The sequence below is a fragment of the Cheilinus undulatus genome, linkage group 21 (genome assembly GCF_018320785.1).
Source record: "Cheilinus undulatus linkage group 21, ASM1832078v1, whole genome shotgun sequence".
NCBI lineage: Eukaryota > Metazoa > Chordata > Actinopteri > Labriformes > Labridae > Cheilinus > Cheilinus undulatus.
Window position 1 is genome coordinate 38310456 of NC_054885.1, and position 24292 is coordinate 38334747.

Consider the following 24292-nt stretch of genomic DNA (forward strand, 5'->3'; position numbering starts at 1 on the left):
TATGTCACTGTGGCTACCCCCATACACAGTGTCACACCCTCGTAAAAAAACCTGTGCTGTTTATGGTGCGTTTCTATTTATACTGTATGATCAGCAGGGTACACCAGGAAACAAAAAAATCTACTTTTCTACTTTAATAGTTTTATTTTACCTCAGAACCAAATATATTTGTGTACAAAAAGCTCATTTCTTACTCTTTTGTGTTTTATTTTTTGCAGGGTTAGTTTCCCTGCTGCAGGTTGTTGGTCAGTATTGATCATGTGTTGTTTTGGCTCAAAAATCTTACAAATTTTATGGATTTTGCTAAAATTGTTCAGACAGACCAAATTCTGATTACTCTGCTGATCACCAACTTTCCTGCAGTGTCACTAGCAAATCAACACTTTTGGCTTTATTTGTTTTACCTGAAAGAAAAAACAAAAAACTACTAAATAAATTGTCATATTTGGTGCAGTTGTGCATTGTGCAAAGAGGATAAATTCAAATGAATTTTGTGATCCCTAACCCCTCTTGTGGAACCATTTCATTGATAAATGTTTGTTGCTGTGAGGTTTTTGTCACAGGATGCATCACAGCACACACCAGATCATTATTTTACTTTATTTTCAGATTATACTATGTGTATTTCTTCTTATTTTTGTAATTAATTAATTAATTAATTAATTAATTAATTTAGAAACAACACTTTTGTATTCATAAAATGTTATATTATTAAATCTACAACAAGAACAGACCAAGTATTAAACAGTAAAATTGTTTTGTAAATTTGTTGAGTAAAATTTCATTTATCAGCTCAATCTGAGAACAAAGCTAATTATTACAAACATTTTCTTTCTTGTATATCACATCTTATTGTTTTTTTCAACAATAATGCACAGTAGAGCCATTTATTTACACCTTGAAGCATTGCATTATTGTTGTTACTGTTTAAAAAGGGTGGCAGTATTTTGCTGGGTAAAAACAAGTGTCTGTTTTACCAGGATTTTATGTGGTCATTCAATGAAAAAGAAAACTGTTGGTGGAGAGGTTTTTGTATTAGTGTGAAGCACTGTGGCCACTGCCATACACAGTGAAGCATCACAATGCAAAAACCTGTGCTGTAGTGCAGCTTTTCTATCTTCCTATGCAAAACTGTGCAATATGATATTTTAATTTAATAATTACAAATCAAACATAGATAGATAGATAGATAGATAGATAGATATTATTACCAAAATCTCAAATTTGACTTGCATCAGCAGCTCTGTTTACAACATTTAAACAAAAATACAGGATATGGACACATTTGAGGGTGCAGGAGAAATCGATTATTTTACATAAATGAAAGAAAAAATAGAGCCTAAAACTCTGCATGTTATTTTTAAGCACAATATAAGTGTGTCCTCTAGAACTCTTTTGTGACAGAAATAGTGAACTTTTCTGTACAAAAGCTAAAAAAATTCTCAACACAGAAGTCTAACGTGTATTTTGCTGCAGTCAAGTTTGAAACATTTTCTGACTCAGTGCCCCTACCTTTGCTGATTCTTTAAGAGTTAGAGGAGTATTTTAGTCATTAGAAAATTCCACAACTGTGTCAGATTAATCTAAGGATATCACAGAACTCCTTACACCTCTCATGCATGCAGGATGTCTTTGGATTTTCTGCATCAAGTAAGCTGACCCTTTTTGTGTTTGCCACTAGATGGCAGTCTTCACTTACTTTTTCCAACTTAACAAGGCAACATGCACAAGAGGAAAAATGCTTCCCTTTTCATCACACTGGCATTCTGGTACTTTTCTGAACAAGAAAAATGCTAGTAAGGTTTAGAGTTCCAAGAAGATATTACCACTTTATAAGATAAAACATTTCAGGGCATAACATGATTACTTTTTTTTACTTATATTGAGAACCTAGAAAAAGGCTCATTAATGAATACTGCCATTATAAATGATCGTGGCTGTAGGAATTATAGCAAACTTTATTACACTGCTTCTACGTCTCTAAATGTGTCTGTTTGTCTTTGTACACTGAACTGGTGTTATAATCAAAGGTCTGGTGGCTCCTCTTTTTATGGCTTTAGGAGCAAACAATTTCTATTTATAAATCTGATTTAAAAAAAACATCTGAGATAAAGAAAGTGATTGATTGATTGATTGGAGTGAATTAGAAATTAATTGATCAATGCTCAGAATTTCTTCTGAGTGTTAAGCACATCTAACTTTGTCAACACGGGTTTAAAGTGTTCCCAGTGATGGTGGCAAATAGAGGAAGTAGTTTTTGTACAAATCTCCTGTTCTTCTCTCTCACTGTGTCTCTGGCACAGTAATACACTGCTGTGTCCTCAGTCTGCAGACTGTTCATCTGTAGGTAGAGTTTACTGCTGGAGTCATCTCTGGAGATGGTGAATCTGCCCCGGACTGATGAGGAGTAATGGATAGGAGTACTAGCTGTGCTTATGTAAGCGATCCACTCCAGTCCACAGGTCAGTCTGTGGGATTGTCCAGGACTTTTAACCACTGGTCCAGATTGTATCAGAGTCTGAGCATCAACACCTGCCAACACAGAAGAGAAAAGCATGAGATAGAAGAGTGTGAGAAGACTTTGTTGAATAAAGATGAGTGAAGATCTCCACCTGCCCAGCAGACAGTTAAAAGCAGCAGTCCTGTCCTATAGTCCATCATGTTCAACTGTGTGTCCACTGTTCTCTGTCATCCTCTCTGCAGTCACAGAAGTAGAGGAGGAACACAGCTCACTTTGCATTCACTCCTCCTCAGAGAAAATATTTGACTTCTGTTTTAGATATTTTTGGTTGCATCATTTTTACCATCCCCCTCAGTAATTCTAATCATACTAGAAATTAAAGGACCAAAACGATGTTTGCATTTTTTATCTCCAGAAAGTTTAGGATTTTTTGGACCATTTGGACATATCTTTCTCATGCTTGTGATTTTTATATTTGACAGTTTGTATTATACCATGCCTGAACATGATTACCAAAGTTAATTTACTGAACAAAAATGTTTAACTATAAGTTTAATGTAAAAAAAAGTAATAAAGTTAACTAGATCCAGAAAAGGCAGGTTTTGCAAAAAGGAAAACTGACAGAAAAACATTAGTTCTAACAAAACTTGACAAATTAAGGTAATTTGGTAAAAATATTCTTTTAGTTTTTAATGTGAGCATACTGACTGTCATACACACCCAGACCTGGGAAGTTAAAATAGTTTGATTTGACTGAGGGAGACTTCCCACAATGTTAATTTTAGGTGTTTGCAAACATCAAATTTGAATCAATGAAATGAGGAATGAAGAATAACCTGTTTGATTATACTTTGAAGATCTAGATGATGTTTACTTTTCCCTTATGGTTCTGGCCATTGACAGATAATGAAAATAAACAAAACTGAAACTGTTAAAAATAAAACTACAATTTTTGCAATTTATACACTAAAACATCTAATCAGCTGTAAAAACTAATTTAAAATAAATTGAAAACACGGCTGCTCTACTTTCATATCAGTAATGTTGTTCTTTGCCTCAGCACACCTCTGAATGTACATAGGCCAGTACAGTAGACAGCAGTATGAATGTCTGCCAGCAATAAAAATCAGGTAGAAGCAACCATGGCAAACATTCATCACAGCAGATGGCTGATACTGGATTATGTCCTGTCCAGACAGTAGAGTTTATCCTGCTATTTTGTATGTTTTCATTCTTTTTCAGACACTAGCAATGACCCTCTTTCTAGTTGCAGTTATACTGTGTAGCTGAAAGGATGACATGGGCCTGTGCTGCATTGATACATCTATTTTATGAGACTGGATTTGTTAAAAATGGCCTTTATAATTTTCACTGATACGTACCCAGTACTCCAGCACGGTTGTATTCATATCTCCAACAGACTGTGCTAAATATGCATAAAATGTGCACAAGACTACATCTCCAAACTAGTGTACCCTGGCACAGTGCCTGAGTCTGTCACACAATTAATCAGACTTAGGAGTCTAGTGTACTCAGATCCAGGCTGGTCTGTGAGGTGAAACCAGTCTTAGTAAAAGTCTTACAGAGAAACTGTTTTCATTCACAAAAATCTACAGTTAAAACTCAACCCTTTGTAGTTTCCTCAGCATTCAGACAGGAAAAAGTTAACTCATACTTTTGAATAATGTAGTTTAAGCCACCCTAAGAAATGAAATTGGGAATGTCAATTCCTAAGAAGAAGAAATATATTCAGTTAAATGAAACTGTCAGGAACATGCCTTTTATGTCTAAATATTTTTTTCTCTTTTTTTCATTGACCTGGAGTTTGAATCAGTTTTAGTTTTACAGCCTGTTTGGTGGCGTTGTCTTCCAGGTGTTCAGACTCTGAGGGGTTTTTGTTCAGCTCTGCTGATGGATTGTGTCACTGTGTGTACCCTGGCACAGTAATACACAGCAGAGTCTTCAGCCTTCAGACTGTTCATCTGCAGATACAGCTGCTGTCTGCTGTTGTCTCTGGAGATGGTGAACCGGCCTCTGACTGAAGCAGAGTAGTATTTGCTGCTGCCACCACCATGACTGATAGCTGCAATCCACTCCAGTCCTTGTCCAGGAACCTGTCTGATCCAAGCCATCCAGTAGTTGTTGAAATGTAACCTAGAGGGTGAACAGGTCAGTCTGTGGGATTGTCCAGGACTTTTCACCACTGGTCCAGATTGTGTCAGAGTCTGAGCATCAACACCTGCCAACACAGAAGAGAAAAGCATGAGATAGAAGAGTGTGAGAAGACTTTGTTGAATAAAGATGAGTGAAGATCTCCACCTGCCCAGCAGACAGTTAAAAGCAGCAGTCCTGTCCTATAGTCCATCATGTTCAACTGTGTGTCCACTGTTCTCTGTCATCCTCTCTGCAGTCACAGAAGTAGAGGAGGAACACAGCTCACTTTGCATTCACTCCTCCTCAGAGAAGAACAACATTTGACTTGAGTTTACAGTCTTATTGTCTGTTTTTGGCCCAACTTTTTTTTTTTTGCAAATATCCGTCTACATGTCAGACTGACTCCAGGCCAGCAGTTATATTTTTCATCATGTATTACTCAGTACATGATAACAGGCTATTTTATTATTGTCTGTGAAATAAATTGTCTTCAGGCTTTAGAATGTATTTTTGTCATAAACCATGGACTAGAACACAGAATAAGGCAGGACCCAAATGCACCACTCAGGAGACCAGTTGACGAGAAGCAAAAATCAGAATCTTTATTCAGTCCGAGTCAAAAACCAGAGATCCAAAAACTCACAAGCAAAGGTACAGGCAGGGATCAGGCAAGAGCAGAGACGGGAAAACTGGCAGAGTCGTTAACAGTAGACAAGACGAGAGCAAACTAAAGAGCTGGAACGTGAACTATGGAGAACAACGGACTGACAAGGAGGTGAGTGTGCAGGTGAGTATTATACTATGACTAATCAGTGATGCAGGACAGGTGTGAGGAGCAGCATGCAGGACGGAGAGCAGCAGTGGGAGGAGACGAGGTGAGTGACACATGAGGGATCGGGAGTCAGTGAGGAAGGGCGGGGCGAGGTGAGCGGAGCGGAATCAATCTAAAACAGAAAAGGAAAATTAGAACACGCAAAACATAAAACAGACATGAATGTGCAAAAATAAAAGTGAACAAAAATAGACTTAACAGACAGGGATCATGACAATTTTCCTCTTCTCTTTTCTTACTAATCCAGTGGTCTCTGCTGACCTTTTGTGGTTCTTTAATGCTTCAGGCCATTGTGTTATCTCTGTAGGTCTGTTTTAGCCACATATCCCAGTCATAATTCATGATTTAATTGTTGCTCCAGTTGTCAAGTTGAAAGTTTTTGGCTTGTGTCATTGTGATGTAAATCCTCTCTGGTCACTGAGACATTTGTTAACATCTCTTTATAGTTTTCTTTTTGGTGTATAACTGGAGCAAAAAAGTCGCCAAACTCTCTTATTGAGTAAAGGCCTGGTTCCCAGTGTTAAGGTCAGAGTTCGTTCACAGTTTGAGTTCTCACAGTCTCTGAATGTATCTTTAACAAACGTCTGTTAAAGTCTGAGGTTGTATCTGTCTGCTCTTTGAGTTGTCTGTTTCATATCAAACATGCTGCAGTTCTCTTGTTTTCATTTATTTAAAAAAATAAAGTAAAAGGCGTAACTGCTGGTACCTTCTTGGGATGCTGATGGAGAAACGAAGCATCTGAATGTGCATGAAAGTTTGAGCACTTGTTCAGAACAGAATCTTATCAGGGCCAAAACTAACAACTACAATATAACCATTTTGGTAATAAAACATTATCTAATTGATTTACATGATGTAGTCACAAACATGCACTTTAAATGAAGTAACAATGATAATAATGAGTAGATGTTATATTATTACAGTGATAAAATAATGTTTTATTCTTTCACTGTTACTTCTCTGTTTTTCTTTCCTTCACTGAGGTGTTTAATGTTAGAGCGCCTCCCCTGGTGGCTTCATGTTTAGGTGTTCAGGCTCTGAGGGGTTTTTGTTCAGCTCTGCTGATGGTTGTGTCACTGTGGGTCTCTGGCACAGAAATACACAGCAGAGTCTTCAGGCTGCATGTTCTGTCCGTTTAGAGTCGCTGTGTTTCTGGAGGAGTCTAAATCAATGGTGAATTTGCTCCTCAGTGAATCTTTGTAGGAAGTGCCACCAGTGTATCTGCTTCCGATCCACTCCAGTCCTTTCCCTGCAGGCTGTCTGATCCAGCCTGTCTAGTAGCTGCTAAAAGAATAAGAGACCTGACAGGTGATGGTCAGACGCTGACCTGGCTGCACAGTCTCAGAGGCTGGCTGTGTCAGAGTTTGAGCCTTCACACCTGTTAAAGAGAACATGTTTAGTCAGAGATGATGAAGTTCAAGTAGAGGAGAAGAAGTGTTGACTCTGACAGATGCAGAGAGACTCACATCCAGCTGCCAGCAGCAGCAGCAGAGCTCCAGAAAACATGCTTGATGTTGAAAGTGAGATGCTGTGAACTCCACTGACAGCCTGATGGAGAGTTTTTATAGCTGAGGAACAAGGAAGCTCTCTGAGTTTGCATACAATCAGACGTATTAATGATGATCCTACATCAGAGTTGAAAGAGACATTATAGAACAAAGATTAGACATAAAAGCTATTAGATAAATTGTGGGTATTAGTCAGTGAGTAAATATTACAGTAAATAGAGAAAAGACAGACTGAAAACAGAATAAGACCTAAGAATGCAACCAGAGGACGACACAACATGATGGTCTATCAGTAAAAGTCAGTTTAATGAAGCAGTTTAAAGGAAGTGACTGATTCTGCACGCCTTATCTCCTCAGTTAGGCCGTTTCTAAGACAAGGCGTCCTACTGTCAGAGACCAACCAGGCTCTTAGTTTCCAGTCTCAACCTGGGAGTGACCAGAGGACCCCACAAGAGGATCTGAGGCTGCAGACTTTCCCATAGGGGATTCATAATTATTTTATGCAGCTTGAGGCCAGAGTCATGAGTAAAACCTTGAAACTGTTTTAAACCTTTCTAAAGCTCACATCTTCCTGGATTGTGAACTAGCTGCTACCTAGTGTGATACCTAACTCAGTTTTCCTGATTCTAAGAAACAGCTGAGCTTGATTGGGCTCAGAAAAGTTAGCATGAAGTGAGCACAGAGGATTAATGATTAAACCCATGTCTGTTTGTACAATAATAATCAGTTTAGGTGAAGCAGAGGACTTATCAGCGTCAGGTAATTGTGTAAATGTTCAACAGTGACTGGTTAAATTATCTTTCCTGTCTGTTATGTCTTGTGCACATTTGTGATCCAGATCTGTGCATCAAACTCAGCCAGTCTCACACTGCCCTCTAGTGTTTGAAAGACAAACTAATATCAAAGTTTACAGAAAAACAAACATTTGATTGGTTTTGAAGTATGTTAAAGTGTAATAAGCTGGCCTGTGGGTGATGGATTTGTTAACCTCATTTTTGAGGAGTGCAGTCTTGGTCATGGTGAAATCTGTTATGTAAAACCAAACTAAGGTACAGCAGTTTTTTCTGTTTGAAATTTGCTCTGTTACTAAATGAGTTAGTGCACTCATTATCTAAAACAAAAATTACCAATCAAATGAGGGCTGTATGATTTTGTACAGCAGTTCAACCAGCTCCAGTCACTGTGGCTCTGTGGCACAGTAATACACAGCAGAGTCTTCAGCCTTCAGACTGTTCATCTGCAGATTTATTTTGCTGCAGGAGTGTCATGTAAGTCACATAAAACATGAAGAATGGCAGAAATACAGCAGATAATGGGAGGGATAACACGCATGCAGTCCAGTCTTTGTTTTCCAATCTTCATTAACAAAATATTGAAAATGCAGCCACAAACCATACATTTTTACAATTAGCATGCTCAATATAATCATAAAAAACACATCATGATTTTCTGCATTTTCATTTCGCTTATGTATATTGCAGAGGGAAATTCATATAACAGCTTTGTACCAATATCATGCAGCTGTAAAGTCCATAGTCAAAGAAATTGAAAATCATGAAATAAATCGATATCCTGTGACCAATCAGAATCAGGTGTTCACCCAAATCATGGAATATGAATTGATTAATTCAACATTTTGAACTTTTGTTTTATCACTGAATGAAGTGTTGCTGGGATGAAGGATCCAAATGATAGTTGAGAAAAGAGGAAGTTGTTTTTGTGAACCTCTGTCGTTCTTCTCTCTCACTGTGTCTCTCCTCACACAGTAATACACAGCTGTGTCTGCAGGCTGCATGTTCTGTCCTGTGAGAGTCACTGTCCCAGCAGAAGTGTCTCTGCTGTAGCTGAACTTGTTCTTCAGAACATTATTTTGGTAAAAAGTTCCATCACCCCACATGTGAGAGATCCAGTCCATGGGTTTACCTTCACACTGTCTGATCCAGCCTGTAGCATAGCTGTTATCAGTGATAGAGTAACCAGAGAGCTGACAGGTGATGGTCAGAGTCTGTCCAGGCTGCACAACCATTGATCCTGGCTGGATGAGATCAATACTGCTGACACCTGTGGAAACAAAGATCATCATTATCTCCATCATTCATCTGATTCTTCTTTGATTCTGATGTTTCATAGTCAGAAATGTCCTCACAGGATGCAGCTGTCAGCAGCAGTATCAGAGCTGCAGAGAACATGGCTGATGATGAAGATGACCTGATGGGAGCTCTTCTTCTCTCTGAATGACAGAACAACATCAGGCTGGATGACTTATATGGCAACAGACAGGAGACTCATTTGCATATCTATGATGATAAATAAACTGACATTTATCCATAAAAGTTAAATAATACATTTATCAATTCAACTCACTGATAAAACAAGTGATGTTTTAACCACGTCATACATATTTATGATGAGGGGATAACTTTCATACTAAATAAAAAGCAGAACTGAGACTTCTCTTAGAGATACTTATGTCTTCTGACAGTAATTAGTTTTGTGGCTTCATTATTCCCTCAGGTTAAATCCAAATCCTGTCATCCATTGGTATAACAGTGATCTGAAGTCAACATAAATTTATTTTAAATATGAACTTTTGAAGAGGGGAGCAATTCTTTGGCTTAATTTGAGGAAATGTGTTTTTTTGAAGTCATTAATTTTCAGTTGATAGAACAACCTGCCATCGTATCCTCAAAGGATGTGCAAAATGTTGAATGGTTTCTGTTCTCTGGTCCTAACAGGGTGTATTTAAATCACTCATTAAGCCTACATGCTAGAAGAATCTGCCTCCTTTGAATGTGAATGAAAATAATTTACATCCAGATATACAAAATTCATTATTTTTCTCATGTTTACTATGGATTGAGTTATGGCTTTACATAGTTGTTAATTTTGGGATGAACTGAAACTTTTCTTCAAATGACGTTTTAAATGAGTCCATAGCTAAGATCAAAAAGAGCTGCAGACAGTGAACAAAATCTTCAGTGTTACCAAAAGAGGAAGTAGTTTTTGTACAGCTCTCTTCTTCTTCTCTCTCACTGTGTCTCTGGCACAGTAATACACAGCAGAGTCTTCAGGCTGCATGTTCTGTCCAGTTGGAGTCACTGTGTTTCTGGAAGAGTCAAAGCTGATACTGAACTTGTTCCTCAGTGAATCTTTGTAGACTGTCGTGCATCAAGGACATCCATATAAAATCCACTCCAGTCCTTTCCCTGCAGGCTGTCTGATCCAGGCTGTAGCAGCACTACTAACAGAATAAGAGATCTGACAGGTGATGGTCAGACGCTGACCTGGCTGCACAGTCTCAGAGGCTGGCTGTGTCAGCGTGTAACTCTTCACACCTGTGGATGAAAACATGTAGAATATTGAATGAGTGTGTTAGGAGTCATTGTGCTGTGATCATACTGTCAGTGTGTGAGCCTCAGTGAGACTCACAGGATCCAGCAGCCAGCAGCAGCAGAGCTCCAGAGAACATGGTTGGTGTTGAAGGTGACATGATGGAGCTTCTCTGACTCTCTGACTCTCAGCCTGATGTGGAGTCTTTATATCAGACATGGAGGAAGATCACTTTGCATACAGGACAACATTGACAGGGTATTTAGAAACATCACCTTTCATGTTTACTCTTCTCTGACTCAGTCATGGCAGTCAGACTCAATTTCTTACCTTCATACAATTATACATTAATTATGTGTGATCAGTGAATTACACAATAACTAACCACAAACAATGTATTATAAGACCAAATTCATTTGATGCATTCTAGCATGATTATAATTCAGTTCTGTACAGTGTCATTGTCTCTAAGTATAATTTCTATTGAGCTGAGTGACATAGTGAACATGAGTTTTGAATGTAGAGCAGAAGAACTCACTCTTGTAAGCATCAGGAATAATGTTTGGTAGTTAAATGATGAGAAACTCACTGAAGATCTGAAATCAGATTATGATGTCATTTAGTTTAGGACCAGGTTTCTGTGTTTATTTAGTTTCAATATGAATTTATTCTGAGGTCAATCAAACAACATTTCAGAGGGATATTTGATCTTCTGAGAGTTTTACTGCTGTTTTAATGATTTGTGGTCTTAGAGCGCCTCCTCTGGTGGCTTCATGTTCATGTTCTCTGAGGGGTTTTTGTTCAGCTCTAATGATGAGTTGTGTCACTGTGGGGCTTCCTGGCACAGAAATACACAGCAGAGTCTGCAGGCTGCATGTTCTGTCCTGTGAGAGTCAGAGTTTTTCTGGAAGAGTCGGTGGCAACACTGAACTTGTTTCTCAGTGAATCTTTGACAAATGTGCTATGACCTTGACCACCACTTATAATCCACTACAGTCCTTCCCCTGCAGGCTGTCTGATCCAGGATGTACGATAGCTGCCAACAGAATATGAGACCTGACAGGTGATGGTCAGACTCTGACCTGGCTGCACAGTCACAGAGGCTGGCTGTGTCAGAGTTTGAGCCTTCACACCTGTTAAAGAGAACATGTTTAGTCAGAGATGATGAAGTTCAAGTAGAGGAGAAGAAGTGTTGACTCTGACAGATGCAGAGAGACTCACATCCAGCTGCCAGCAGCAGCAGCAGAGCTCCAGAAAACATGCTTGATGTTGAAAGTGAGGTGCTGTGAACTCCACTGACAGCCTGATGGAGAGTTTTTATAGCTGAGGAACAAGGAAGCTCTCTGAGTTTGCATACAATCAGACATAGGAAGCATCAGTGATGGTCTGACTGGAGCCAGTAGAGTCTGTTGCAGTTTTTCCAGTGTATTGAAAGAATATTCAGTTCTTGTCCGTGGTTTTTGAAAAATATTCAAGGTTGTATGGAAATGCTGTAGGAAAGGCTTTCCCACTTCTCTTCTGGCTGCTCTTATAATGGTTTTGTGTGGAGATTTTGTAAATTCTTTATTTATTGGTTGTGTTTTGCCTTCTTATAGCAGCATGAGATGTTACAGGCATCCTATCTTTACATTTGTTAATGACATGAACGCTTCATATCCACGGCTCATTTTCACCACACTGAGAGCTCAATCATGTTTCTCTTTATTTGTGTAGGAAGAGAAATGCAGTCAAATCACATCCAATACAACTTGAACACATCCTCTGTATTTTCATAAAGACTGTCCAGCTGCACCAAACAGAGTGAATGTTGGGAGTGTTAGCAAATAGAGGCAAGTTGGTGTAATAGTTGGTGTATTTGTTTCTTAGTACAGCTGGGTTTATAGATTATGGTGCCTGGGTTTTAGTTTGATTTATTTTCTATGAAGTCACTAAAAAACTTGTATTGATTGTATTCAATGGCTGCTAGTGGAGTGATTAGCTCGGACTTAGCCAAGGCGGTAGTTTTGTCCAAACTGGACAACATTTCTTTATTAAAACAAGGACAAAGATTAATACTGAAGATTTTCATGACAGAAAAGATGTTTTCACTCTTCTCCTGGTGTACTTCATCATGGGTTTGCGATCGTTAGGGCCGGTCTATATAATGGCTGCTGCTATGGTAGCTATTAGCTCTGATGTAGCTTTAGGAGAGCAGCAGTTTAATTGGAACAGGACCACATTTCTTTTTAAACCAGAGCATAGAGCCACACTGACAGCTTGTCTCAGCAGAGAAGATGTTTTTGCACGTCTCCCTACCAGCCTTGGGTTTTATTGACCAAGAGGCTCCACCATTAACAATCTAAGGCAGCGGTAGACTGTCAGCTCAAGAGGAGCGCATATGCACGTCATTTAGCTCTTTGCCCTGATTGGCCTGTCATGAATGTAACAGGCAGAATATTCCTCCAATCACCATCTGAAAATTTTTGGAAGTCCTGCCCTTCCCAAACACTTCCTATGGGAGCTTTCCAAGACGAATGTCAAATAGATCCTTGACAAAGATTCATGAAACGGTCAATCTGGCATGTCAGGCTAAGACATAAGGGCCTGTATGCATATTTATGTGCTTTTCCAACAATATTAAACTTACAGTAAAATCCTGAAAAGACGTCACTCCTGATTTTTGAGTCTGCAACACAGAAAAGATTTAATCTTGGAAAAACAAAAAAGTATTGTTGAGTTACTCTACAGTTGATTGCTCCGTTAGTCCCCTGTGTTTTCTCTGTATAGGGTTTGTGCATAACTTTGTCTGTGCATAAGTTTAAATGTATTCAGATTTTTTGTTTTGCACTATGTGTTCAAGGTTTGTGGACTGTTTTTGCATGATTATATAGTCATGATATATAATAGTAACATGATGGACTAATTATACAGTCCATCATGTTCAACTGTGTGTCCACTGTTCTCTGTCATCCTCTCTGCAGTCACAGAAGTAGAGGAGGAACACAGCTCACTTTGCATTCACGCCTCCTTAAAGAAGAAACTTGACTTCAGTCTGAGTTATTTTTAGGATAATCTTCTTCATTACCCCCCCCCCCCCCCTTTTTTTAAATTTAATTCAAATGAATCCAGTGTTCATGTTCACCTCCACTGAGTTTTATCAAACTGGGTTGAGTTCAGTTGAATTTAATGGAAAGTCTCAGTTTCCTTTACATCTTTATGACATTTTCAAACAAGGTTTTGAAGGAAATGTTCCTTGAAGTTTAACGTCTGCAGATCCTCATCTCCACAACATTTATAAAAACAGTCAAAGTAGAGTGGTGGGTGAAGAAGAAGTGCTGCAGTGGCTCTGACGCTGCTTTTGTACCTTCAAATGTATTCAGATGATTCTTGGTCCTGAGTGGACATTTGTGAAGAATGTCTCTTAAAAACATTCTTCAGATGTCATGATCACAGACAGGGATCAGCATGAGGCCCAGACCTTGACCTTTAACCTATGACCCCCAGAATCCAGTCTGTTAAGCCCTGAGTCAGAGTTGACCTTAGTGCAGATGTTGAGGAAAACGTCCTGAAAGTGTTCATGAGATGTAATGTGAGCAAGAATGTCTGTGACTACAGGACTGTTAAAGAACCTAAAGCCCCCGGCCCACGTTCTCACCTTGTTCATGATCATTCTTCTCTCTCTCAGTTCTGTAAAAGCCCTGATGTAATAAATACTAACATGTATGTGAAGCTTCAACAACAAATTTGAGACAGAAATATTTTAGAACCTAATGCAGGATGGACAGCAACCTTTACTAAAGAGTGAGACAAATGTTCATCTTTGTTCAGAAACATATCAGCTGGTTTAGGGAATTTTCTTTCTTTTCATTCATTCATTTTTATTACAGATTTGTGCTATGATTCTTATTCATATTTAATATTTGTGCTGTAATGCAATTCATTGTCTCTGTTTTAATGATCTGTGGTGTTAGAGCGCCTCCTCTGGTGGCTTAATGTTCTGGTGTTAAGGAGGTTTTATGTTCAGCTCTGCTGATGGTTGTGTTACTGTGTGTATCTAACACAGTAATACACAGCTGTGTCTGCAGGCTGCATGTTCTGTCCTGTGAGAGTCACTGTCCCAGCAGAAGTGTCTCTGCTGTAGCTGAACTTGTTCTTCAGAACATTATTTTCCACTAGTCCACTAGTACTCCACTGATGAGAGATCCAGTCCATGGGTTTTCCTTCACCCTGTCTGATCCAGCCTGTAGCATAGTTGTCATCAGTGATAGAGTAACCAGAGAGCTGACAGGTGATGGTCAGAGTCTGTCCAGGCTGAACAACCATTGATCCTGGCTGGATGAGATCAATACTGCTGACACCTGTGGAAACACAGATCATCATTATCTCCATCATTCATCTGATTCTTCTTTGATTCTGATGTTTCATAGTCAGAAATGTCCTCACAGGATGCAGCTGTCAGCAGCAGTATCAGAGCTGCAGAGAACATGGCTGATGATGAAGATGACCTGATGGGAGCTCTTCTTCTGCATCATGAGGGACATTTATAGTCCCAGCAGAATGGGAGGGGGGTGTGCATACATTTGTGAATTTGCATGTGTGAAAGAGTTTAAATGTAGGTGTGATTATGATGAACATGTTGGACAAAAATGAGGTGGTTCAGATCTCAGAAGAGAGGAAGAGGTCAAAGCAGACTGACTCCAGCTGTTCAGTTTTTAATCGAGGGTTTGTTTCATCAGTTGAGTTTCCATTCACCAGTTTTTATGCTCCTAAAAGTCGGCATGTTAATTCAAGGAAAATCCATCTTTTTGTGGTTGAAACACATTCAACAAATAAATCACATCTCTCAGTTAACACTCTTCAATCAGAGCTCAGGACTGGGACTCTTCTAAGAGCACATCAGTCCAGAAAAAGTTGTTCAAACCTCCATTTTCACAGATGAAATCCTCCTTTGTCATTCTCTCTTCACTGCTTTCTACAGTCTGCTCTTTATCTCCCTAGAAACAGGCTTTCACCCATGATGCAACACAGCATTTAGCCCTCTTCTTCTGCTGTGTTAACACCATCTGATCATTGACCTGTATAGCCTCAAACCCACATCAGTGTACAGGGAGGAAATAGTCATTTATTACATGTTTATCTCCTGAATTTCAGAGAATTAGTTCAAAGTTTGGGATAAATGTCTCTTACTCTTCAGTGGGTTAAAAATGAGACCTCAGAGAAACTGGACTCTGACTGCTGTCTGGTGTCTCTGTTGTTGGAATGACATTACTATTTTTTTAGCATCAATCTTTGACTAAATGTTGATGACAAATAGGAATAAAGTTTGTTTGGAGATAATGAGTTCATGCAGTGTCAGTTTACTTCATAGAGGGACAAAATTTCAAGAAAATCTGAGTGTTAAATGGAGAAAGTGAACTTTAAAGTGACTGATGGGTGACAATGTTCTCAGGGTCTGTTTAATATTTACTTAATTTTCATTCTGTTCTTTTATAGGATTTATAAATACAGTTAGACTGAGTCCTGTAGGTTTTTGTACAGCTTTTGAACCAGCTTCAGTCACTGTGAGGATCTCTGGCACAGTAATACACAGCAGAGTCTTCGGCCTTCAGACTGTTCATCTGCAGATACAGCTGCTGTCTGCTGTCGTCTCTGGAGATGGTGAACCGACCTCTGACTGAATCAGAGTAGTATTTGCTGCCACCACCACTGTTGATGTAAGCGATCCACTCCAGTCCTTGTCCAGGAGCCTGTCTGACCCAAACCATATGGTAGCTGCTGAATGTGAATCCAGAGGCTGTACAGGTCAGTGTGTGGGATTGTCCAGGACTTTGAACCACTGGTTCAGACTCTATCAGAGTCTGAGCATCAACACCTGCCAACACAGAAGAGAAAAGCATGAGATAGAAGAGTGTGAGAAGACTTTGTTGAATAAAGATGAGTGAAGATCTCCACCTGCCCAGCAGACAGTTAAAAGCAGCAGTCCTGTCCTATAGTCCATCATGTTCAACTGTGTGTCCACTGTTCTCTGTCATCCTCTCTGCAGTCACAGAAGTAGAGGAGGAACACAGCTCACTTTGCATTCACTCCTCCTCATGGAATTTTTTAATTGCATCAGTTTGATTTCCCTTCAGAATCTCAGCTTGACCTAAAAATGAGATCTATTTCTGCATTTTCATGTCTGACAGGATTGCTCTGTATCATTTCTTATCATTTTTATATTGAGGATAAATTAAAGACAGCTAGGAAATGTATGAAAAATTTAAAGTGAGAGAATTTTTGTTTTGTTTTGTTTTGATAAATATGAAATTCAGTCGTGATGATAATGGCAAACCGTGGAAAAAGTTGTAGCACAAATATTATAAGTTCTTTATATCCATTTAATTTACATCTCTGAATGTCTCTATGTCTTTCATTTTTCATTCAACTGTTGTCATAATTTTTAGTGTTAGAGCGCCTCCTCTGGTGGCTTCATGTTTAGTGTTCAGACTCTGAGGGTTTTTGTTCAGCTCTGCTGATGGTTGTGTCACTGTGTCTCTCCTGGCACAGAAATACACAGCAGAGTCTTCAGGCTGCATGTTCTGTCCAGTTAGAGTCACTGTGTTTCTGGAAGAATCTGAACTAAAACTGAATTTATTCCTCAGTGAATCTTTGTATTGTGTGGTGCATCCAGAACATCCAAGTATGATCCACTCCAGTCCTTCCCCTGCAGGCTGTCTGATCCAGCCTGTGTAGTAGCCGCTTAAAGAATAAGAGACCTGATAGGTGATGGTCAGACGCTGACCTGGCTGCACAGTCTCAGAGGCTGGCTGTGTCAGAGTTTGAGCCTTCACACCTGTTAAAGAGAACATGTTTAGTCAGAGATGATGAAGTTCAAGTAGAGGAGAAGAAGTGTTGACTCTGACAGATGCAGAGAGACTCACATCCAGCTGCCAGCAGCAGCAGCAGAGCTCCAGAAAACATGCTTGATGTTGAAAGTGAGATGCTGTGAACTCCACTGACAGCCTGATGGAGAGTTTTTATAGCTGAGGAACAAGGAAGCTCTCTGAGTTTGCATACAATCAGACATAGGAAGCATCAGTGATGGTCTGATGACTGATTTTAATCAAAGAGTGAAAAATGATCAGAAATTAGTTTTACATTCTTGTTTATAAAAAGTCATTCATTCAATCAGAAAAAGGAAAACAACCACAATGTTCACAAAAACAATGAAGATGTATCCTAATGGAAAAACACCAAGCAACACTAAAATGACCCATAAAATAAATTCAAAATTCTTCAATAATAAAACATATTTATTGTCTGAAATTAAAATTTGCCATTTGTGAGTTTTTATTCTTTAACCCATCATCAAATATTTTTTCTTTTTAATTTTTCCTTTGTAGATCTGTATCTTTTAAATTTGTTTGGTTAATATCATATTACATTCCTGGTTATTGTGTCCCACAGTCAGTTTCACATTTAGCAATGGATCAAAAGATTACTTTAATTTTTCAGTATTTATTAAAAATTACTGGACAACAACAGAGCTGCACTAAAGTTTATTTTCATGCCTATTTTTTATTTGGTATTTGTGAAATAGAAATATTGTGATTATTCTTTCATTGAAACTTAAATTTTTTAACAGTGTTGCTTCTGTCTCTGTCTCTGTGGCCGTCAAGCACAAAAACAAAAAAAACAACTGTCTGACTGTTCTTCTGGACATCTCACGTTTGGATTGATTTGGATTGATCGGGGAATATATCATTGGACTTCTGTCTGAGAAACATTTAGGTAAATCTGTTTTCTAAGTACGGCACAAAAAAGGGGGAGACCTCCTTCATTCTAACAGAGTCAGGCGTTTCATTGTTGGACAAACCTTTAGACTCTAACAGATATTTCCACTGTTTCTGAGCAGAAGATGCACAGATGTAGTCTGATAGCTCAGATCAAACCGAGCTGCAGGGAAATCTAATCCCTTTGTCATTCCCTCTGCAGTCAGATGGGACAAACATTTACTTGTTATCCCATCATTATGAGGGTTTAGTTGGAGACATGTTGAGTTTTTTAATACAAAACAATGATTTATGAAATGAATGAGTCAGTCAGAAGGAACAGCTGCTAGTTTTTAATTTCAGAGCCCAGTTGATTTTCATTATCTACTCAGACAGCAGATCTTTAATGATGTTATGATGATGATGATGATGATGATGATGGTGATCAGTAGTAGTAGTCATGGTGGTTTAAGTAGTCTCATTTTTAATCTTAGGGTTCCGTCATCTCTGAACTGATGTTTTAATGGTTTCTGGTGTTAGAGCGCCTCCTCTGCTGGCTTCATGGTCCAGGTCTTCAGACTCTGAGGGGTTTTTGTTCAGCTCTGCTGATGGATTGTGTCACTGTGTACCTCTGACACAGTAATACACAGCAGAGTCTTCAGCCTTCAGACTGTTCATCTGCAGATACAGCTGCTGTCTGCTGTTGTCTCTGGAGATGGTGAACCGACCTCTGACTGAAGTAGAGTAGAATTTTCTGTTATTATCATTCTCAATCCAAGCGATCCACTCCAGTCCTTCTCCAGGAGCCTGTCTGATCCAGTTCATATGGTAGCTGCTGAATGTGAACCCATAAGCATAACAGGTCAGTCTGTGGGATTGTCCAGGACTTTTCACCACTGGTCCAGATTGTGTCAGAGTCTGAGCATCAACACCTGCCAACACAGAAAAGAAAATCATGAGATAGAAGAGTGTGAGAAGACTTTGTTGAATAAAGATGAGTGAAGATCTCCACCTGCCCAGCAGACAGTTAAAAGCAGCAGTCCTGTCCTATAGTCCATCATGTTCAACTGTGTGTCCACTGTTCTCTGTCATCCTCTCTGCAGTCACAGAAGTAGAGGAGGAACACAGCTCACTTTGCATTCACTCCTCCTCAGGGTTTCATATCTTTGTTTAAGCTTGGTCTGATCACCAATCACAGGTCTGACCACACAGAGAAACACTCATAAACACCTCTGACAGTATAAAGCCGACTTGTTCCATTATAGAGTACGTATACTTCTCACCAACAGTTTGTTTCCTGGGTGATATGGCCTTCCTATCATATCACAGCGTTCTCTTCTCTTTATTTGAAGACATAAAAATCCTAGAAAAGAAATTATAATGAAAAAAACAAGAGCCGATAAAACTGAACTGAACTCAGCTGGTAGTCAAGAGCATTTCATGAACTGATTTTATATTTCAATCTGAAGTTTTGAAATATAAAATGTAGAGAATATAATTTTTGGACTGTAGTATCATCAACACACTGGTGGTTCTGACTCATTTGATCGTTTGTCTTAATAGAATATTTTATCAAAGACTGTTTCTCTGTCTTTACTGAGGCAGGAAGCTGAATTTAAAATCATTTGTTGTCTGAGGGCTCCTCCTCTGGTGCCTCAGGTTACGAGGTAGAAACGTTTTCTTAGTAACAGATGGTTTATAGACAATGTACTGGAGATTAGAAGCCAGTGTTTTTAGTTAGTAGTTCTGTCTTGTTGCTTTTTCCCATGTAAAATTTTTCAAAGTTCAAGGAATAGATTTCAGAATTTTGGTTTTAATTTTCTGGATATCTGGATGTAAATTACTATTATGTATTTATATCTGCTTAATGTTAAATTTGTCTTCCAATTTGGTAAATCAGCATGGAGCTACGCAGTATTGTAAATGTCACTGTGTCATTTTCCAACTAAGAAAAGTCAGAAAGTGACAACTTTGATTCTGTTATTCTGAGTTTTTATGCATAACTTTTGAAGTTTAATACTGCACACAGAATGGTTTGAAGTGTTTCCAGTGATGTTGGTGAAAAGAGGAAGTAGTTTTTGTACACAGCTGTGTTGTTATTTCTCACTGTGTGACTCTGGCACAGAAATACACAGCAGAGTCTGCAGGCTGCATGTTCTGTCCGTTTAGAGTCACTGTTCTTCTGGAAGTGTCCAAATCTATGCTGAACTTGTTCCTCAGTGAGTCTTTGTAGTATGAAGCATCGGTGCCTTTCACCCCAATCCACTCCAGTCCTTTCCCTGCAGGCTGTCTGATCCAGGCTGTCCAGGCTCCAAGTGAATAAGAGACCTGACAGGTGATGGTCAGACTCTGACCTGGCTGCACAGTCACAGAGGCTGGCTGTGTCAGAGTTTCAGCCTTCACACCTGTTAAAGAGAACATGTTTAGTCAGAGATGATGAAGTTCAAGTAGAGGAGAAGAAGTGTTGACTCTGACAGATGCAGAGAGACTCACATCCAGCTGCCAGCAGCAGCAGCAGAGCTCCAGAAAACATGCTTGATGTTGAAAGTGAGGTGCTGTGAACTCCACTGACAGCCTGATGGAGAGTTTTTATAGCTGAGGAACAAGGAAGCTCTCTGAGTTTGCATACAATCAGACATAGGAAGCATCAGTGATGGTCTGACTGGAGCAGAGAGAAGATCCAGTGGTTCTAAGGAGAGCTATGTTTTCAGGTATTTTTTTTTTTATCCCAGTCTATTGGAAGAGTTAGAATTATTTCCCAATCTCATTTAAGGTCTCAAAACAAGAACTAAATTCAAATGTATTATTGTGAGAAATATATACAAAATTCATTGATAGTAATACTGGCTGTAGTAAAAGTGTAATCCTCACTAGTGTATTTAAGATTTCCTCTCTTCTGTGGTATCTAAGAATAGACGGGTTGAAACTCTGTTTTTTCAGTGTTGAATCTTTTATCTGCTCTCCCATCTCAGCTGCTGAAGCTTGAACTCCTTCAGAGTAGTCATAGGAGTCTTGGTGTCCTCTCTCACTAGTCTCCTTCTGGCACGCTCACTCAGTTTGTGAGGACGGTCTGATCTAGGCAGATTTACACATGTGACATACATAGATAACTCTGTAATGATTCATAAAACTAAAGCTGTACTGAACATTCACCATTTATTCTTTATGTGGTCAGAGGGGTGAGTTGTAGTTTGAGATTATGTGATAGATTTTTGGGTTGTTTTCATCACAATGCAAAAAGAAAAAAACATTTTCAAGTCAGTAAAGTACATATCACTATCTGTCTAATGTATTAGGTGATTAACTACATCTCCATCCAAAAAGAAGATTTAAAATGAAATGAATATAACACTAGTAAGTGGAGGTATTCACATAGTACTGTTAAAGTAGTGTAAATGTTCTTTTGATTCTAAAATCATTGAATGCTTTTCTTTTGTGTCATTGAACTTTAGTTTGAATGATTTCTGGTGTTAGAGCGCCTCCTCTGGTGGATTCATGTTTGGTGTTCAGGCTCTGAGGGTTTTTGTTCAGCTCTGCTGATGGGGAGTGTTACTGTGAGAGTCTGGTACAGTAATACACTCCAGAGTCTTCAGGCTGCATGTTCTGTCCGTTTAGAGTCACTGTTTTCATGGAGGGATTTGAGTCAAAACTGAACTTGTTCCTCAGTGAATCTTTGTGATGTGAAGTAACGTGGTCTCTCATCCCGATCCACTCCAGTCCTTTCCCTGCAGGCTGTCTGATCCAGGCTGTCCAATAGCTTCTGAGTGTATAAGAGACCTGACAGGTGATGGTCAGACTCTGACCTGGCTGCACAGTCACAGAGGCTGGCTGTGTCAGAGTTTCAGCCTTCACACCTGTTAAAGAGAACATGTTTAGTCAGAGATGATGAAGTTCAAGTAGAGGAGAAGAAGTGTTGACTCTGACAGATGCAGAGAGACTCACATCCAGCTGCCAGCAGCAGCAGCAGAGCTCCAGAAAACATGCTTGATGTTGAAAGTGAGGTGCTGTGAACTCCACTGATAGCCTGATGGAGAGTTTTTATAGCTGAGGAACAAGGAAGCTCTCTGAGTTTGCATACAATCAGACATAGGAAGCATTAGTGATGGTCTGACTGCAGACAACAGCAGTCTTTTCACTAATTTTTAGATCTACAGAGTGAAACATCGCTACAGTCTGCTCTGGTGTGTTTGAGTACTCTGAGTCATTATTGGTGTGAATTATTTTCAGTCGTGACAGTTTAAATTGTCTTAGTGTTTCTATTTACAAACTGCTTTTTTGTTCCTGCTGAGGCCAAAATTAGTGTTATAGATGGAAGTTTGCTATCAAACTATGAGAACTTCAGTGTGAATGCTGACCAATAGAATACATTATAATGTTCTATAGCTGTGAATATAAACATGAGGGATGCATCCTGGGAATTATATTTCTCAAAATTAGCCTTACAATTACTATAATAAGGTGAATCCAGTTTTAAAGCTGTATTTATAGGAATTTAGCAAGTATTTGAGACTTACTGGCTTCCGCTTTCATGGTAACATAAAGAAAACTGATTGATGGAGTCTTCCGAGTTGACTGCAGTGGTTCATGAGTGGAGGATTGAGCAGAAATTATTTTTATAAATCGGAACTGATAACTTTGTTTTACACCCTCATGTCATGACTTAAGCTGGAGACACTCTACACAACTTTCATAGTCTACATATCTGAGTTTCCGTTAGCCAGCAATTGCCGGTCATTGGCCGGTAAAAAGGGCGGAAGTCCTGCAAATAAAAATATAACCGGTCATGCAAACATGCAAATGACCAGATGAGTAAATACTGAATACTTGCATATTATATTTTGTGTAACCTAGAAGATATGTCGCAAGAATGCATTAATATAAACTAAAAGTTGCCTAATCTTACTACATCTACTGTCCTACGGTGCTGGGGTTGTTAATCTCCTCAGACGGCAAGCACATGGCTAATTATGTACACATGATGACATCAAAGCAAATCGATCTCTCTGGGCATGCTCAGTACTGCTGGAGACTCCGCAGGGAAAGTTTGACCAGAGCTTTCTTGTAAAGCAGAATTTGAATTTAAGTGAGGTTTTCCTGGTTAACCAAAGGCTTAATATTATCAGCAGTATGGAGGAATTTTGAGTATGTCATCTCTGCGAGTAATGAAGATGCTGAAATGAAGGGAACTGCTGAGCGTGGTTAACACTGATGCAGCAGCAGAGAGAGAGTGGCCTACACCGGCTAATTAGCAGAAGTAGTCTTGGATAAGCCGTTAATGAGAGGAGGACTGGACCGGACTATCTGCTGTGGAGCTTTTGTCTTTTCGGGACTAGTCCAAATAAACCAGGATGGTTGGATTTCCAGCTTACAGCTATATCATCATGAGGACTGATATTAGCAATTGGCGGTAAGACTCTGTATTCAGTCAAAAAATGGTTGCATGGAGTGCTGCATGGGTTTTGAAAAGTTTAAAGAAAAGCTTGAAAAAATGTAGTGTATCTCTGGTGCTCTTCAATATGGGGATCCAACTTAAAGTTTTTAAGAGGTCTGAGGCACTCAGAAGGACTGTAGATAAAAAGCCTTTATTGCATAGGGCTACAGAGTCATAAAAAACATGCCAACATGTTTCAGCCTAACAGGCCTTCATCAGGGCAGTTACAAAATGGCTGCCAAGCTGCTTCCTTTAAAGGTTTTCAGCAGGTCACATGATTACTAGTAGTCACATGATAGAGTCAAAGGTTACACAGTTAAAACAATCTGTTAAATGATGTCTAAGTGCATTAAACACATCTATATTAAGAATCTGTACCATTTTCTTTTCTTTTCTTAATATAGATGTGTTTAATGCACTTAGACATCATTTAACAGATTGTTTTAACTGTGTAACCTTTGACTCTATCATGTGACTACTAGTAATCATGTGACCTGCTGAAAACCTTTAAAGGAAGCAGCTTGGCAGCCATTTTGTAACTGCCCTGATGAAGGCCTGTTAGGCTGAAACATGTTGGCATGTTTTTTATGACTCTGTAGCCCTATGCAATAAAGGCTTTTTATCTACAGTCCTTCTGAGTGCCTCAGACCTCTTAAAAGACTCTGTATTCATTTGAAATGTAGAGTTCTAACGCAGTGTCCAGTTAGCAGAGCACTGGGGAGTTATGTTTGGATGCTTCATTGTTGTCGGTGGCGGATGGTATTTGGCTGTTGTAAGCTGCAAAGTTATGATCGTGTGGCCAATGTGCTAACAGGCTAACGGTGCTGATGTGAAGCTAACTGTTGT

At 39.1% G+C, this 24292-nt stretch overlaps 1 protein-coding gene and 7 gene segments (V, D, J or C); all 8 read right to left on the reverse strand.

Moving 5' to 3' along the window:
- Positions 1-2745, reverse strand: part of LOC121529334 — a 34330-nt gene extending 31585 nt beyond the window's left edge. The window contains 1 exon segment of the V gene segment in view: positions 2613-2745. Within this exon segment, the coding sequence occupies positions 2613-2661 (49 nt within the window).
- The window catches only part of LOC121529358, a 69955-nt gene that overhangs the window by 30687 nt on the left and 14976 nt on the right, over positions 1-24292 (reverse strand). The gene's annotated exons all lie outside the window — the stretch shown is intronic.
- On the reverse strand, positions 6452-6972 carry LOC121529350. The segment is given in 2 exon segments: positions 6452-6825; positions 6914-6972. Coding segments are annotated over 2 exon segments (345 nt in total).
- On the reverse strand, positions 8225-9178 carry LOC121529330. The segment is given in 2 exon segments: positions 8225-9016; positions 9102-9178. Coding segments are annotated over 2 exon segments (516 nt in total).
- On the reverse strand, positions 14271-14783 carry LOC121529346. The segment is given in 2 exon segments: positions 14271-14622; positions 14708-14783. Coding segments are annotated over 2 exon segments (360 nt in total).
- Positions 15817-19160, reverse strand: LOC121529335. The segment is given in 3 exon segments: positions 15817-16072; positions 18884-18947; positions 19028-19160. Coding segments are annotated over 3 exon segments (369 nt in total).
- LOC121529353 lies at positions 20119-20636 on the reverse strand. The segment is given in 2 exon segments: positions 20119-20420; positions 20509-20636. Coding segments are annotated over 2 exon segments (342 nt in total).
- Positions 21565-22025, reverse strand: LOC121529351. The segment is given in 2 exon segments: positions 21565-21869; positions 21958-22025. Coding segments are annotated over 2 exon segments (345 nt in total).